This window comes from Furipterus horrens, unplaced genomic scaffold (assembly GCF_987537825.1).
Source record: "Furipterus horrens unplaced genomic scaffold, mFurHor1.1.pri manual_scaffold_6, whole genome shotgun sequence".
Taxonomy (NCBI): domain Eukaryota; kingdom Metazoa; phylum Chordata; class Mammalia; order Chiroptera; family Furipteridae; genus Furipterus; species Furipterus horrens.
The window spans coordinates 147671497-147686913 of NW_028327176.1; the positions used below are offsets into that span (position 1 = coordinate 147671497).

Consider the following 15417-nt stretch of genomic DNA (forward strand, 5'->3'; position numbering starts at 1 on the left):
AAAGGGACTCTGAGTAATCTCTGAGGCACGTCCCAGGGTAGATTTTTTTCAGTAGAGAGGCGTGGGATAGACCTTCTGCACGGTAGGCGAGCACTGGCTGAAGTGGAGTTGGTGTGTGTTCTGATCAGCGAACACTCCACCCTCTCTAGCTGGGGGAGGGGAGCAAGTTTGGGAAGGTGGGATCAGGTTGTGAAGGCGCCCCCTGAGCATATGAGTTTAGATGGATGCCATAGGAAACATGATGGGGAAAGGCAAGGAGCTCAAAGTGCCAGGCTGAAAACAGTGGTTTTACAAAAGGTTCGAGAAGAGAAAGCCCAACGTCAGGGAAAACTTGGTCAGGAAACCCTGGGAGCCACCTGTGCCAGAGGTGATGAGGAATTCCGTCTGATGATAGTCACAGTAGTAGCGCCATTATTCATACAGTGCTTTATGGTCTAAACTGCACCGCCGTATCACTTAGCATCACAAAGTACGAAGAGCAAGAGCTTTGCGTTCCAATGCCAAGTTCCAGTCAAGCTTCACTGTTTATTAGCACACACGTCCACCTCTGTCCAGGTTCCTCTTTATCACCTACCCTGCTTCATTTACTGCCACCATACATAGGAGATTTTTGTTCTTTTATTGTGTCTCAGCTCACTTAGAGTGTAAACTTCAAGAGAGCAGGGACTTTGTTTTGGCCTCTGTTCTAAACCCACAAATGAAAAAATATCTGATGCACAATCAGTCCTTGATAAGCATTTTTGGGACCAAAAAAAAAAAAAAAAAAAAAACCTCTTCTAGGCAGGCATAGTCAGTCAACATTTTTTCAATAGTACTGAAGCCCTTGAGAAGCTATGTGACTTAAGTCACAGCGGTGTTTTGACTTCTGACTCAGTGCAGAGGTGTTGGAGCATAAAGGAATGTGAGAGCAATTTTGGGAGGAAATCAGTAGACGCAGGAGACAGACTAGCTGTGAGGGTTGAAGGATTACTCAGAGAGGACTCCGGGGCTTGATAACACCTGACTGGCCGAGAGGATGCGGTGCCCATGAGAGGAGCAAGGAATGATGGAAGGTGGAGATGTAAAAGCATAAATCATTTCATGGAGAGATAGTTTTACTTCCCAAATGCAAAGCTAACAACTGACTTACAAATAATTGTTTGCTACAAGATTGAATGCAGAAAATATGTTCAGATATTTTTGAAGAAAGAACACTGTTAGCCACAGTATTGTGTTTACTTTATAGAAGGGAACCTCTAAAAATCAGACTTCTTGAATAGAAATACTCAAGTTGCGTATTATACACGTGTATGTGGTTTTTCCTACTGTAGCTGGGTTGCATATGATGGAGAAAATTTCTCTGGTAACCAGTATGTGTTGGAAGAAGGCCACTATCCGTGTCTCTCTGCAATGGGATGCTTGCCTGGAACAACTGTGAAGTGTCTTCGTTTTATAGATGTTGTAAGTATGTCCGTGTGAATGTAGCATTGCAGATATGTATGTATGGTTCAGGCTGATGGTCAGAGAAAGAAACCAGCAGGTGGACCTACTTGGGCTAAAGGTCAAAAGCAGATAAAGCAGTTTCAGTAGAACTTCCTGTCCTGTGACTTTTTGGTCTCTTTTTAGATCTTTGACATATATATAAATTGTTTTTGTTTGCTGTTTTCTTAGGCTTCAAGTGCAGTTTTTTAATAATCCTCGCCCAAGGATATATTTATTGATTCTAGAGAGAGGGAGAGGGAGAGAGAGAAACATCCATTGCCTCCCATATGCACCCTGAACAGGGACTGAACCCACAACCTAGGTATGTGCCCTGACCAGGAATCGAACCTTCAACCTTTTGGTGTGAGGGACGATGCTCCAACCAACTGAGCCACATCAGCCAGGGCTTCAGGTGGTTTTGACTCAGTCATGGCACACAACCATCATGGCGTTAGTTCAAGGCCCATTTCATACCGATCCCTATTTCCATTCCTCTCCACTTTATAGACACCAGTTCTAATGTGTGTGAGATACAGCTTGCATATCCTTATAAAATATGTTTTCAAAAAATCTGTATATAGGCTTTTGATTTATGTACAGTATTATGCTATAATTTTCATTGCATTATAAACATATATCAATATATTTCAAAAAGAATTTGTGGTTAGACAACTATATAATTTATTAAATGATTTCCCTCAATAATTCGAGCATCCACCTGGCATCACCCATTGTTCTTACAATATTATTGTCTATGTTCTCTATATTGTACTTTACATCCCTGTGACTATCTTTTTTTTTAAGTATATTTTATTGATATATTGTTACAATAGTTCCAATTTTTTTTCCCCTTTGCTCCCCTCCGCCCAGTATCCCCCTTCCCTCCAGCAATCCCACCCCACTTACTTCATGTCCACGGGTCGTGCACATAAGTTCTTTGGCTTCATCCTTTCCTATATTATTCTTAACTTCCTCCTTTCTATTTTGTACCAATCGATTATGCTTCTTAATCCCTGCACCATATCCCCATTTCTCCCCCTCCCTACTCCCAGCTGATAACCCTCCAAATGATCCCCATACCTATGACTCTGTTCCTATTCTGGTTTGCTTAGTTGGATTTAGTTTTTATTTTTTAGATTCAGTTGTTGATAGTTGTGAGTTTGTTGTCATTTTAGTGTTCACAGTTTTGATCTTCTTTTTCTTAAATAAGTTCCTTTGACATTTCATATAATAATGGCTTGGTGATGGTGAGCTCCTTTAGCTTCACCTTGTCTGGGAAGCACTTCATTTGCCCTTCCATTCCAAGTGATAGCTTTGCTGGATAGAGTAATCCTGGTTGCAGGTTGTCTTTCATCACATTGAATACTGCTTGCCAGTACCTTCCTGCCTGCAAAGTGTCCTCTGAGAAATCAGCTGATAGTCCTATAGGCACAACCCTTTAGGAAACTCTCTGCCTCTCTCTTGCTGCCCCCAGGACTCTCTCTTTATCTTTCACCTTTGGCATCTCAGTCATGATGCATCCTGGCGCGGTCCCCTCTGGGTCCAGCTCATCTGGGACCCTCTGTGCTTCCCAGACCTGTATGTCCATTTCTTTTACAAAATTTGGGAAGTTTTCTTCATTTTTTTCAATTCTTGCTTCCTCATTCTGCACTGGTGGACTGTTTTTTTCTTCCTTATGTCCCAACTCATTGATTTGAACCCTGGTTTCCTTCCCTTCACCATTGGTTTTGTGTGGATTTTCCTTTGTTTCACTTACCATAGCCTTCACTTCTTCTCTTATGCGTTTGCCATACTCAAGCATATCTGTCAAGCCTGTGAGCACCCTTATCACCAGTGTTTTGAATTCTGCATCTGTTAGGTTGTCTATCTCCTCATCTGTTAGGTTGGCTATCTCCTCATTGCTTAGTTCTCCCATGGAACCTTGATCCGTTCCCCCTTTTGGGCCATACTTCTCTGTCTCCTCATCCTGACAGGCTCCTGTGTTTGTTTGCCTCTGCGTCCCAGGTAGATCTGTTGCTCCTGTTATGCGGTAAGGGGTGGAGCCTTAGGGATTCATCAGTACAGGGTGACCCATCTTACCATGTTGTGGCGCTGTATATGGGGGAGGGGTCCCAGAGGGAACAATGCCGCCTGCCCAGTACTCGCCCCTTTTCCAGGCATTTCTCCCACTTCCCTATGGGACTGGTGCCCCTCTAGCTGCTGCCTTGGCCGTCGTTCCCAGAGTGGGTGGGTCTGCAGACATTCTAGGACCATGGGGGCCCTTTAAATAAGCAGACTCTGCTGAGAGACTGGCATTTTCTGCCTCCATGCCAACCCCCACTGGTCTGCACAGTCAGAAGCAATGAGGCTTGATTTTCCCTGGTGCTGGGACCATGAGCTGCATGGTCTGGTCAGGAGCTGGGAATGCTCCCCAGGTGTTTCTCCTGACTTTTTAAAATGTGTGACTGCACTTTCTGCTGGCCTGCTGCTGCCGCCACTGATGCCGCCACCACACCACGTCCTCTCCACCCCGGCTCCACCTCTCCTACCTGTCTGGATATTTCTTCTTTATATCTTTGTTTGCTGGACTTCCATGCAGTTTGATTTTTTGGAACTTCTGGTTGTTTCTAGTTTTGAGGTGGTTGTATTCCTTCTTAGTTTTGGAGGGAGATGTAGCGTGTCTGTCTACGCCTCCATCTTGTCCGGAAGTCTATTAAAAAACTTTAAGAGCAGTCCATTATGCTGTATCTATGTCTCGTTTATATCTAACTTGTGCAAGTATCCCTTCACCACATTTTACTTAATTTTCATTTATGTGTCCCTATGGACCTGTGTGGGAGTCTCTTGGGTATATATATTAAAGAGTGGATTTGCTGGGTTATGTGCATGAATGTGCAGCTTCACTGAGTTCTGCCAAACTCTGCCACTTCAGATTCTTGCTGGCAGTGCATGAAAGTTTGTTTTCCACCTCATTGCCATTACTGAGAATTCTGACTTTCTAACTTTTGAAGGAATTGGGTAGAAAGTATTGTCTCATTGTTAGTTTGTGTTTCACTATTAGAGAGGTTGGTATCTCATATACTTAATTAGTCATTTGAGTTTTCTGTTCAGTGAGTTGCCTTTTGATGTCCTTTGCTCAGCTCTTTATAGTTTTTCGTATCTTTTGTTGTTACTGATTTGCAGAAATTCCTTATAGTTTTAAAATTTGGTACTCTGTTGTTTTAGAGATTTGCAATCAAATGACTTCTCTCAGTTTATCACATATGTGCTAATACAGATTATAGTGTCCCTTTTGGGACAGAAATCTTTAATTTTGATGTAGTCAAAGTAATATTCACTAGAACAAAACTGCAAGATAATATTCAGATGTCAGCCTGAGTGTGTAGTTTTGGAAATAGTTTTTGGTAGCTGATCTCTCATAAAAAGCTTTAAACATACATAGTTGATTTTAAGGTTTATTCTTGTTGATTTTAAAGGCAGAAAGAACATATATGAGTTGACTTTATCTCATCCTTTCCTGCCTGTTCAAATGTTGACCTTTCTTGAGATGTGAAAATAGTAGTAGTGAAACAGGGAATGATGTGTTAGCTTACAGATACCACACAACCCACCTCTATACATTAATCTGTTCTATTTACTGGTCAACAGAGTCTACAGTTCAGGGCACATGCATATAAATGAAGCAGTAAGCCCCACACCCTTACCATAAAACTCTAAGCAGGTAGGGAATTTTTGATGTATCACTTATGATTTTAGGATTATTATTATTAGTACTTAGCCTAGGGTCATAAGGGTCTATAATTTGAAAATAAATGACAGATTGAGCACCCTGTATTTTTCTCTCCTCCTAACAATATTCCTACAGGAAAGTTTGGGAGTATGAGTGTACAGAATCACTGTCTATCGACAATTAAAACAAAACTAGACTTCAAAGACTGCAATAGCCCTCTGACCTTTACCATTTATGTCCATAGCTTTCCAGTCCTAGCCGCTCCTTATCCCAACAGAAAATGGCAGGGCTGAAAATAAATTCATTAGATATGTTGGTATTCCAGGTATATATACCCATTCCTTTGTGCCTGGGATACCCCCAACCCTTTATAACACTACTTACATTTACCTGCCTTTCTATGCAACAGGAAAACTTCCTGCTCCTCCTTCCTTCTTACCTTTAGCTTTGGACTGTGCAAACACCTAGACCTCCTGGGAAAGGGAGTTTATGACAGGCCAGGCCTGCCTGGCCAGATCTCGTGCTCTGTCCTTGTACCAAGATGATTTTTGCATAAGTTCAAATTACAATACTATCAAAGATGAGTAACAGAACATTATTTTTGTTCCTAAACAGGAATTTTCTGAACCAACCATTATTCTTTTTGAAAGAGAAGACTTCAAAGGAAAAAAGATTGAGCTTACTGCAGAAACAGTTAATCTCCAATCCCTAGGATTCAACACGCAGATCCGCTCTGTTCAGGTGATGGGTGGCATGTAAGTGATTTTACCTACTTGTTTACTCATTAAAAGAGTTGATTTTAAGAATTAAGTTTGATCATATTTCTATCTCTCCTACATTACCTAAACAAAGTGACATATGACCCCCTATTTTCTGTAAGGGTTAATAATTAGGCACCTTCATAGTATACGTTTCTCATTGGAAAAGCCATGTGTGAAACGTCCTTCATGTCTTCCTCCAGATTTTCAATTTACTTAAGGTAAGCACTGTGTCTTTAACACCTCGCCAAGTTCCTAGGAAAAGGATTTGCAGAGCAGTGCTCTGTCAATTTATTGAGCACTTTTTTTAGCAAGTAAGACAGAGCTCATTTTTCTTTTCCCTTTGAAAGACCAAGTCCTTTGATTTTGAGTAAGGGTTTGGATTTTCCTTCAAGCAGGAGTGACTAGCAGATGCTCTCTGTGCACAATGACTGAAGGTCAATACCGGAAGATTTTTCTCAACTTTGAATAATTGTGAAACTAAGTAAGATGTAAAAATGAATAAGGACTATCAATGTAATAAATGTTTTTAAGAAAGTATTTTTCTTTCACTTAAAAAAATAGGTATAGTCTACTGTGTACATCAAATGTTGGAGGGGACCATAGCTGTTTAGAAAACAATTTCTTGGGTGCTAGAATTACTGGTGATTATTTTCAGCGGGTTTTAATTAATTTTAGACTTCCAGGATTAAGAACATCCTTCCTTGCCGTAACACAGCAGCTGGAGGAAGGCTGCAGGGGGGCCTGCCCGCCCTTGTGTGCTAGATTCACACTCCCTCCGGTGCCGGCAGTGGCACCTCTGGGAGACCTGAAGTATCTTTAGCAGTTTTCTGGATTGAGGATGATTACTCTCATTTTAAACAAACATTTGAGTTATTTATTTTTATTTAATAGTACTTACTATATGCCACACACTAAGAACTTTACAAATATTCACTATTTAAATAAAGGATCCATCTTTACAACTGTGAAAAGCTCCCAGGAATACTGGGCTGTCGCACTAAAATTATCACCTCTATTTCATTGTCTTAGTGCAGGAAAAAATTTACCTATTTCTCTTCAAGGATGGATCTTTTTGGCATAAATATGCACCAAGAATTTGCTATTTGTCAAGAAATGGGTGCTTTAAGTGTTTTAGAAAAAAAGGTAGTTGCCCCCCCCCACCGCATGTATATTTAAAGTATAAAGCTCAGTCTAAAAATTGGAAACATTCTAAAAATATAACTGAGGCTCATTGTCAAATGGATATCGCTGCTTACTTGTGATTATCTACTTTTTTTTACAGATGGGTTACTTATGAATATGCCAGTTACAGGGGTCGGCAGTTCCTATTGTCACCAGCAGAAGTACCTAATTGGTATGAATTTAGTGGCTGTCGCCAAATAGGTTCTCTACGACCTTTTAATCAGGTATTTTTTTCTTCTCCGTGCTTCGAACAGACAGTTCTCTGATTTTTTTTTTTTTTTTGGTGGGGGAGGGGTGGTAAATGTAATTCAAGTTTTAAGTTTCAATTTTAAGTTTGAAATTTGCCTCTCCCTTCACCACCCTGCCATTTCTGAATTTGGGCTGTTCCTGGTGCTAGGAGGTTGTGACTGTTTTCAGAAATGCTATGACACCTGAATCAAAATGTGGTGTGACCCAAGCGCTGGATTGTCCACAGGCAGGCTCCTTGCCCCGAGGCACTTGTTTGACATTTAATCAAAACCTCCTCGAGACAATCCTAAAGCCTCTGGGACTCTTCAATATAGTAATTGTCACTAATCCAACCTCACCTTGGATTCTGCCCCTGCTATTGATGCCTGTTCAGTGCTTCTAACAGTACAACTTACATAGGATCATTGCTGGGGTTTTTGTCTTCTAGAAACGAATTTACTTCAGACTTCGAAACAAAGCAACAGGGTTATTTATGTCAACCAATGGTAACTTAGAGGATCTGAAGCTTCTGAGAATACAGGTCATGGAGGATGTTGGTGCTGAAGATCAGATTTGGATTTATCAAGAAGGATGCATCAAATGCAGGGTGAGCTTTTAGGATTAGACAAAGGTCTATGACAGCCTCTTTCAAGGTAATACTACTTCACAATTCCTGGAGCATTTTCAGAAATAAAATAGGTTTTTCAGAAAAGTACTTCTTAGCTCTTATAGAACCAGTCTACAAACAAAAATGAGAGCTAAATCTAACACTGATCCAAGATAGAGTATTTATATCTATACTTAATTTTTATATAGTAATAGAAAATTATATAGTAATTTCTACTAGGTGTAGAAATTTACTATAAGCCCCAACATTATCAACACAAGTCACCTTTGGCTGGCTTCCATTTGGACACCTCAGACTAGAATGAAGGGTGAAGAGGTGCCACCCTGTGTAAGACACAGTCCACTTCCTAATTGCCACACCTTGTAAATGGGAAATGCCCCATCTCCCCCTCTCGTCCCTCCTGCCATACACACATGTAAGGGCTGAATGTAGTCAGATTTTATGAGGACCTCATGCTTTTATTGTAGACACTCTTTTTAACATCCTGATTTTATGGGCTTGACTATTTGCTCCAGATTTTATTCCTAAACTTGGTGTCCCATGAGTCAGCAGAAGGCACAGAGCCTTGTGCAAGGCTTGTTGTTAATTAGGTTTGTTGTGCCTGAGGGAGCGTCATCCTTCCAGTAAGCAGCAGTGCTGTTTAGACTTGCATAGAAAAAATAATAAGAGCTGTAACAGAGAAGCATAAAAAAGCCAATTTCCACCTTTGAAGTATCTTAAACAATTCAAGAAAATGGAGCCTCTCATCAATTATTTCTAACAAATATTTCAGTGACTTTTTTAATAACTTTGAATTCAATAGGTCAATGAGAAAAAGTAGCCTAGATTATCACATTCCTTTTATCTCGATGTAGAATGATACACTTTTCAAAAGCATTTTTTTTAGCAATAAATGTCAGTGCCACATGAACATTGTTTATATATAAATGGTAGATTCACTTCAGAGGACCTATAACATTTTTGCATGAAAACACTCTACTGCATTTGTATGTTCTTTAAGTTGGATAGCAAACCTTTTAAGAAAATTTGACATTTCTTATGAAGGAGAGATGAGAGAAATTTATAAATGGAATTTCAAGTTTTAAAATGACAAAATGTCCTTTTAGCCACTTTAGTGCTGCAACAGCCTTCACAATTAGAGATGCAGCCATATTCTAGAAGGGTCAGGCCGAGTAGAGGTGGTTTTTTCAGGGAAGACTGAACGGCAGACCCAGCCTTAGAGAACAGTCATTTCTGGGAGGGAAAAGTGTCATGACAGATAGTTGGGATGTTCTCAGGCTTCTCTTACTGATAAGACAGAGTCTCACAAAAGGCAGAAGTCTCTAACAATGGACAGCAATAGAGAACTTTCCATCACTCATGTCATCAGAGCTAAAGGCCATAAGTATTTGTTGTTTGATCTGGTTACCCTGGCTAAAAGCTGTCAGGTCAATGAAGCTAGGCTCTAGGATGAATTTAAAAATTAGTTTAGCAGGGAACTGATGACAGCAATACTTGAGCGTCGTGCCTTTTGCGCTGAGCAGATCGCAGAGGACTGCTGCCTGACGATCGTGGGGAGCCTGGTCACGGCCGGCTCAAAGCTGGGCCTGGCACTCGACCAGAATGCCGACAGTCAGTTCTGGAGCATGAAGTCGGACGGCAGGATCTACAGCAGGTTGAAGCCAAATTTAGTTTTAGATATCAAAGGTAAGGATCATCTCGTTTATTTTCTTGGTTGTGTCTTTATTTAACTAAAAACCTAGTTTTTGCTTCTGAAAATCATGAGCGTACTATTGTAAATACGAGTAGTAGGAGATCCCCTACTGCGTGCCAGCCACTGTGCTAAACACTTTGCATTCTCACGTGATCCTCATGGCAACATTAAGAGGCCTGTGTTATCCCTTCCTGCCCCACCTTCCTGTCCCACTCTACAGCCCCCAAAATGAGGTTCAGAGGGTTAATCCATTTGGTCATAAATGTTGGGATGAAATCTGGACACAGGTCTTCAAATCTCTTGTTTTATTGTAACAGTGAGCACCTAAAGCCACACATTAAAAGGCTGTGATCTCACTTAGCATAGTTGATGATTCTCGTGTCCATGCATGTGACCTTTCATTGAAAAGATCTGAGATCTCCAAGGAATTTAACAGCACAGCTGAGAGGAATCCAGCTGGTCATGTGCTCAGTGAAAATCCAGAGCCAACCGGTGATGCTTGAGAAGAACAAATAAATTTCCCCAAACTTTATATTTCCCAAGCTATCTGCATCAGAATCACTTAGGGGACTTATGAAAATACAGATTGCTAGGCCCCACCCTCACAGTTTCTAATACAGTAGGTCTGGGGTGGAGCCTGAGAATCTGAATTTCTAACAAGTTCCCCTTACCACTAGGAGAACCACTGATAATTTAAAAACAATATAAAACAAAGCAAAACTTTCTAACATAGACCTGGGAATTCAGTGAATTGTTGTTGTTACTGACAAGCAAATGAAGAAGTGTGTTTTATTCATGTCATATGGGTAATTTTGCTGTAAGTTATTAATGGAGACTTTCTATTTCCTATGAGAAAAGCCAACATGATTATGTTTATAAATTTAGTTAAATGGTTATAATGCAGCCTTACTGTATCACATTCTTCATTTTTAAAAGCTGTTAGAAAGTTGGCTTAATTTTAATCAGGGCTCTTGGCCAAAGCTGTCACTGAAAATTTATATAGGGGTAAAGAAACAGTTGCAACTGGTTTTAAAATATCTTTCCTGGATAACAGGGAACAAGCCTGAACATTTTCATCAGGGGCTTTGGTGACTGCATGGGGAGCAGGAGTGGGCGTCACTCTGGGTGACCTCCAGGGAGCTCGAGTGGCCAGCCCACTGAATGATGGGATAAGAATTCACAAAGAACCTGAGAAGTTTGGAAGGAGCTCAGAGGCAAACTATTCGTGAGGCAAAGGGAGAGCACTTCACTTAGGGAGCACAAACCAAGCAATATATAACCGGCTGTGAAATGCCAAGGTATAAGAAAACAAACATAACAGTTGGAAAATATAGATATACCACCTTCACATTACATTGGGTACAAGATTCGTCATTTGTAGACAGCCTCCAAATAGATGATCAAACTGGCTAAGAATCATTGAACCAAACCTTTTATTCTTATTTTCATCAAATTGTTGAAATAGAGCTCCTCTGCCTATATAAGATAGCTTGAAGACCTCCAGATAAGCCAAAGAAATGTGACTAAATTGGAAATGTGGATTTTTTGAAAACATGGATTCACATTTCTTACAAATGCAATCAGCTCCTTCTGTCTGGGGTTCAGGTCATTGTAATCCTTGTGAACTAATTTCTTAGAGCATTTCTTCTTTGGTTCTTTCAACATGTATTTATCAGGTACCCACTATGTGGAAGGCTCAAAGTGGGGGGGCGGGGGGATATTACCTTGGTTTCAGAGAGCTTCCTTCTAGAAATGCCAGGCATATAGCGCTTTTTCCCACTTGCTACATTGACAGCTGCCAAGGAGAAGGGACACCTGGCTTCTCATTTTGACTCTGACAAGTAGTGTGGAACTCTAGGAGGCTTCTCCTTAGGGCTTTAAGTTCCGAAGTCCCTTCCTAAAGTGCATGGAAATTAGTCAGATGCCTCCTGAGTAAAGATAATGCCCCATGTTTGTGAATTCTCAATATAGCTAGTATGGAGCTGCATTAGTCATTCAATGGCTTGTTAAACTGGATTTAAATGTGTCTTGGGATGTGAGAATGGTGCCATCTTGTGGACACAAGCAAGTAGGACCACATGTCCCACATGCTGTGCAGAGGAAGTACACACAAATCTCTCTCTTTGGTGCACTTAATAGCAAACTATGATTTTCAAATGGCGAGACCATTTATTAGCTAGTAATGTTGCCATAATTATTCAACCTATCTCCTGGTGTTTGGGTAGTGAGTTGTTCTGGCAGACATTCACCTATTATTCCAGGCTGTATGCGTCATGACAACAGTGGAAGATGATTTATTCAGATGTCTGTCGAGGATAATTTTAATTTCTCCCAAAGGCAGAAGAGTGAATCAGATTATCTCTCAAGAACTTTCTAGTCTTCATGATTCTAATTAGAATTATGTTGTAATCTACACAATAAGTAAATTAAAATATGTACTATAATCTTGAAGAATGAGAAAGAAGACAGTGACCTTAAGATAATTAAGATAACACTTCCTGAAATTTCTGTGTAGTGTGTGGGTCTCGATGAACACAGTGGGATTTACAGGTGGTAGTAACTTTTCTTCTTCCACTGCAGACTTACACATAAAAGGCCCAAGGCACATTGCCCTTGTATTCTGTCCTACACCTAGCTGTGTAGAGCTCTAGATTATCGATGATGATGGGCCAAATCCGTACAGGAAGAATACTAGATAAGAGATGATTTCCTTCCCCACCTACCAAGATCTATGGTGTTAGTTATCAGAGCTTTTGGATACTCTGTAGAAAGAAAATAAGGAAGTTTAATTCTTCTTAGCTTGAGGCTGCAATATGATTTCAATACCAGTCACACTTACCCTGAATCCAGATGAACAGATTTTTATTTTGATGGAGTCCTTGGTAATAGAACTTTGGTGCAGAGACTTATGCTAGAAAAGGAAAAGGTATTTGCCCTGGCTGGGTGGCTCTGTTGGTTGGAGCATCATCCGTACACCAAAAGTTCACAGGTTAGTTCAATTCCCACTGAGGGCACATAACCTAGGTTATGGGTTTGATCCCCAGTTGGAGTGCATATGGAAGGCAGCTAATTGATGTTTCTTTCCCTCTTCCTCTCTCAAATCAATAAACAGATCCTTGGGGCAGGGTGGGGGGGGGGGGGAGAAAGGGGGCTGGATTAAAATAAAAAAAGAATAAGGTATCTCTCTGAAAGGAGGATTATTCCACACTGGAAAATAATCAGATGACCCTTTTGTTAATACTTCTCCATTGAAAGAAAACCATGAAGCTGTTTTTAGCACTAAAGTATCTGAACTATCTATTAGGCACCCCTGGAAAATACCCTTACAAACATTCTGCTGGAGGGGGTTTATTGAGACCATACTAGTAGAACTCAGCATCTGAAATGCTGTGAATGTTGACCCACGGAAGCCTGTGAGTTCTGGGTAGTGGGGGTGCTGCCGTCCTTCTGGGCGTCATCAGACCCCCCCTTTTACCTGATGGAGCCATTTTCATTGTTCATGAAAAACCTGTTCCATCTGACAAGCACTACACTACAGGCAGGTCTGCCTGTTTTTTTCCTCACTGGTTTCTTGAACGTATTTCAGTCTTTTTGCTCCTTTCCTTTCTCTAGATTCTTCCCTGCTTTCCCCAATGTCAGACATCTTAAGAATGACTGGAGACTAGGTTTTAAGACCTGAGTAGGAAAAGGAGCCCCAGCAAGTAGGAAATCCATGTGGACTTGCTGGTGCCCTTATCACAGGATCTTACCATCCTGACCCACACTGACTGACCCTCCCAGGCAGGGCAGGGTGCGCTTCAGGGTTTCCCTTCCTGCCTTGTTTCCTTGAGGCACATGGCTTTACACCTCGGTTACTTTTACTTCAGCTCTATTGGTGTTGGAATAAACTACGTCTGCTGCAGCCCCCTCACTGTAGGCACGTTCCATAATTTTCCTGTTTCTTTTTTTCAGGGGGTGCACAGTATGATCAAAACCACATTATCCTCAACACTGCCAGCACAGAGAAGCTAACACAAGTGTGGGAAGCCATGGTCCTGTAACCCCGATTAAGGACGCAGGAGGAATGGTTCCAGAGGTCTTCTGGCTACAGAAACAGCCAGAGGAGAGCGGGCGAGCTCCCTTAGTAACTCTGAACTTCCTCTGGATCAGGCAGCGCGGCCGAGCCGGCCCAGCCGTCTCACCTCTTCGGAAGCCACTGGGTCTTCTTTCAGGCCTTGCCTTTCGTTTTCCTTTCAGCAGCTGCTTAAATGGGTTGCCTCGTTAGCAGCTTTTGGGTTGTTTGAAAAAATATCTCAACACTTTAAGAATACATACATTTTAAATTATTTCCAAAGATAGTGGGAGAAAACAGGAACAAATTTCCCAACTTTGTGGACTTACAAATCCCTTACACTTTAAAGGGAAGTATAAAAGCTTAAAAGTACTTAAGGTAGAAACTGTTTAGCATCTGAGAAGAAATTATGTACTAGGCCTATAGTTTTGGTCTTTGACCTTCTGTTTTCTGAAATCATTAATTATGCTGTGTAGCAAAGTGGGGAATTATACATTCAGACATATTTTATGGAACTGAATGAAAATAAAAAAAAAACACTTATGCTAATATTAAAAATTAGTAAAGTTAAAAGATTTCATGTCCATGTCTCCTTAGTTATTAGCAGGATTTGAATTATTTTAACTCACCCATGGGCTGCCCTAGAATGTCCCAAACGAGTGTTGTTTAATGCTTTTCTTACAAATGCTCCTGGAACAGTATTATCATGACCTAATTTATTAGCTCATCCTCACTTGTCTATAACTAGTTCTGAAGAAATGTTAGGCAATCCTTTGCTAAACTCAGGTCTAATAGCTCAATTCCCTGCACTGCTATCCAGCGGCACTGGCAGGAGGCCTGCATGGGGCTCCCCTGCCTGTAATGCCCCACAGCCGTGCCCCGGGGACAGCCCCGGGTGCAGGGTATTGCAGCCCCTGTGGTCACCTGCTTTGTGCAGCAGAAATGAGAGGTGGGGAAGGCTCAGGAGGATGACCAGCAATTCTCTTCCGAAAGTGAAGGCAAGGAGGCCTTAAGTGATGCTTGTTGGTCAATCTTAGAATTCTGAAAACCCTACGATTCAGCAAGCATTCCAATCACAGTGGGAAATGTTTAACTGCTGACGACACACTGCCCACATCGTGTGGCGCTGTTCAAACAGTGCAGCAAAACGGGACACACGCTTCCTCTTCTGGCCTCCTCTTGTTCTTGTCACTGAATGCTGGTGCTCTTGTCACAGGAAGAACAAATCTCCTTTCCTTTTTATCTGTTCCCGTGGTTCCAGTTCTAAAACGCTGATCCTCTGGAATCTGTGGTAAGCAATATGGTCGTCAGAGTAGAAGCTTCAGTTTTAAAATAAGTGTTTATGTATGTCGAGTAGCAGCCGACATGTCTGTCTTGTTCTTAGATTCGTAGCTCTGATTCTCGGCCTTTGCAGTACGGGGGGTGGGGAGACGTTCTACAGTAGCCTCTGTTGAATTTATCTCTTGAATAAACTTGTTTCTGGTTAACTATATTGATGAAATCTGACAGAGTCCTTTCAGTAGCCTTCTTAACACTTCAAAGAGTCAGCTGGCAGATTAGAAAGAAATGCAAATGTCTGACTGATTAGGACAAGCCAAGTTTCAGGGGTGCTGGAATAAGGGCAGAAAAGGGTCTGCTGCCTCCCTTCTTCCCAGACTCCTGGTGAAAGTGTGCACATGAGGGCGAGTATGGTCCTGCTTTGAG

The 15417-nt window shown here is 41.3% G+C and overlaps 1 protein-coding gene across 2 annotated transcripts in view; it reads left to right on the forward strand.

Annotated features, from left to right (window-relative positions):
• Positions 1-15000, forward strand: part of CRYBG1 (crystallin beta-gamma domain containing 1) — a 193423-nt gene extending 178423 nt beyond the window's left edge. For both annotated transcript variants that reach the window (XM_090279715.1, XM_090279716.1), the window contains 6 exons: positions 1311-1440; positions 5786-5925; positions 7214-7337; positions 7790-7948; positions 9493-9655; positions 13614-15000. In XM_090279715.1, coding sequence (XP_090135841.1) covers positions 1311-1440; positions 5786-5925; positions 7214-7337; positions 7790-7948; positions 9493-9655; positions 13614-13702 — 805 coding nt within the window. In that variant the 3' untranslated portion in view covers positions 13703-15000. The remainder of the gene's footprint in view (positions 1-1310; positions 1441-5785; positions 5926-7213; positions 7338-7789; positions 7949-9492; positions 9656-13613) is intronic.
• The last annotated feature ends 417 nt before the right edge of the window (positions 15001-15417 follow it).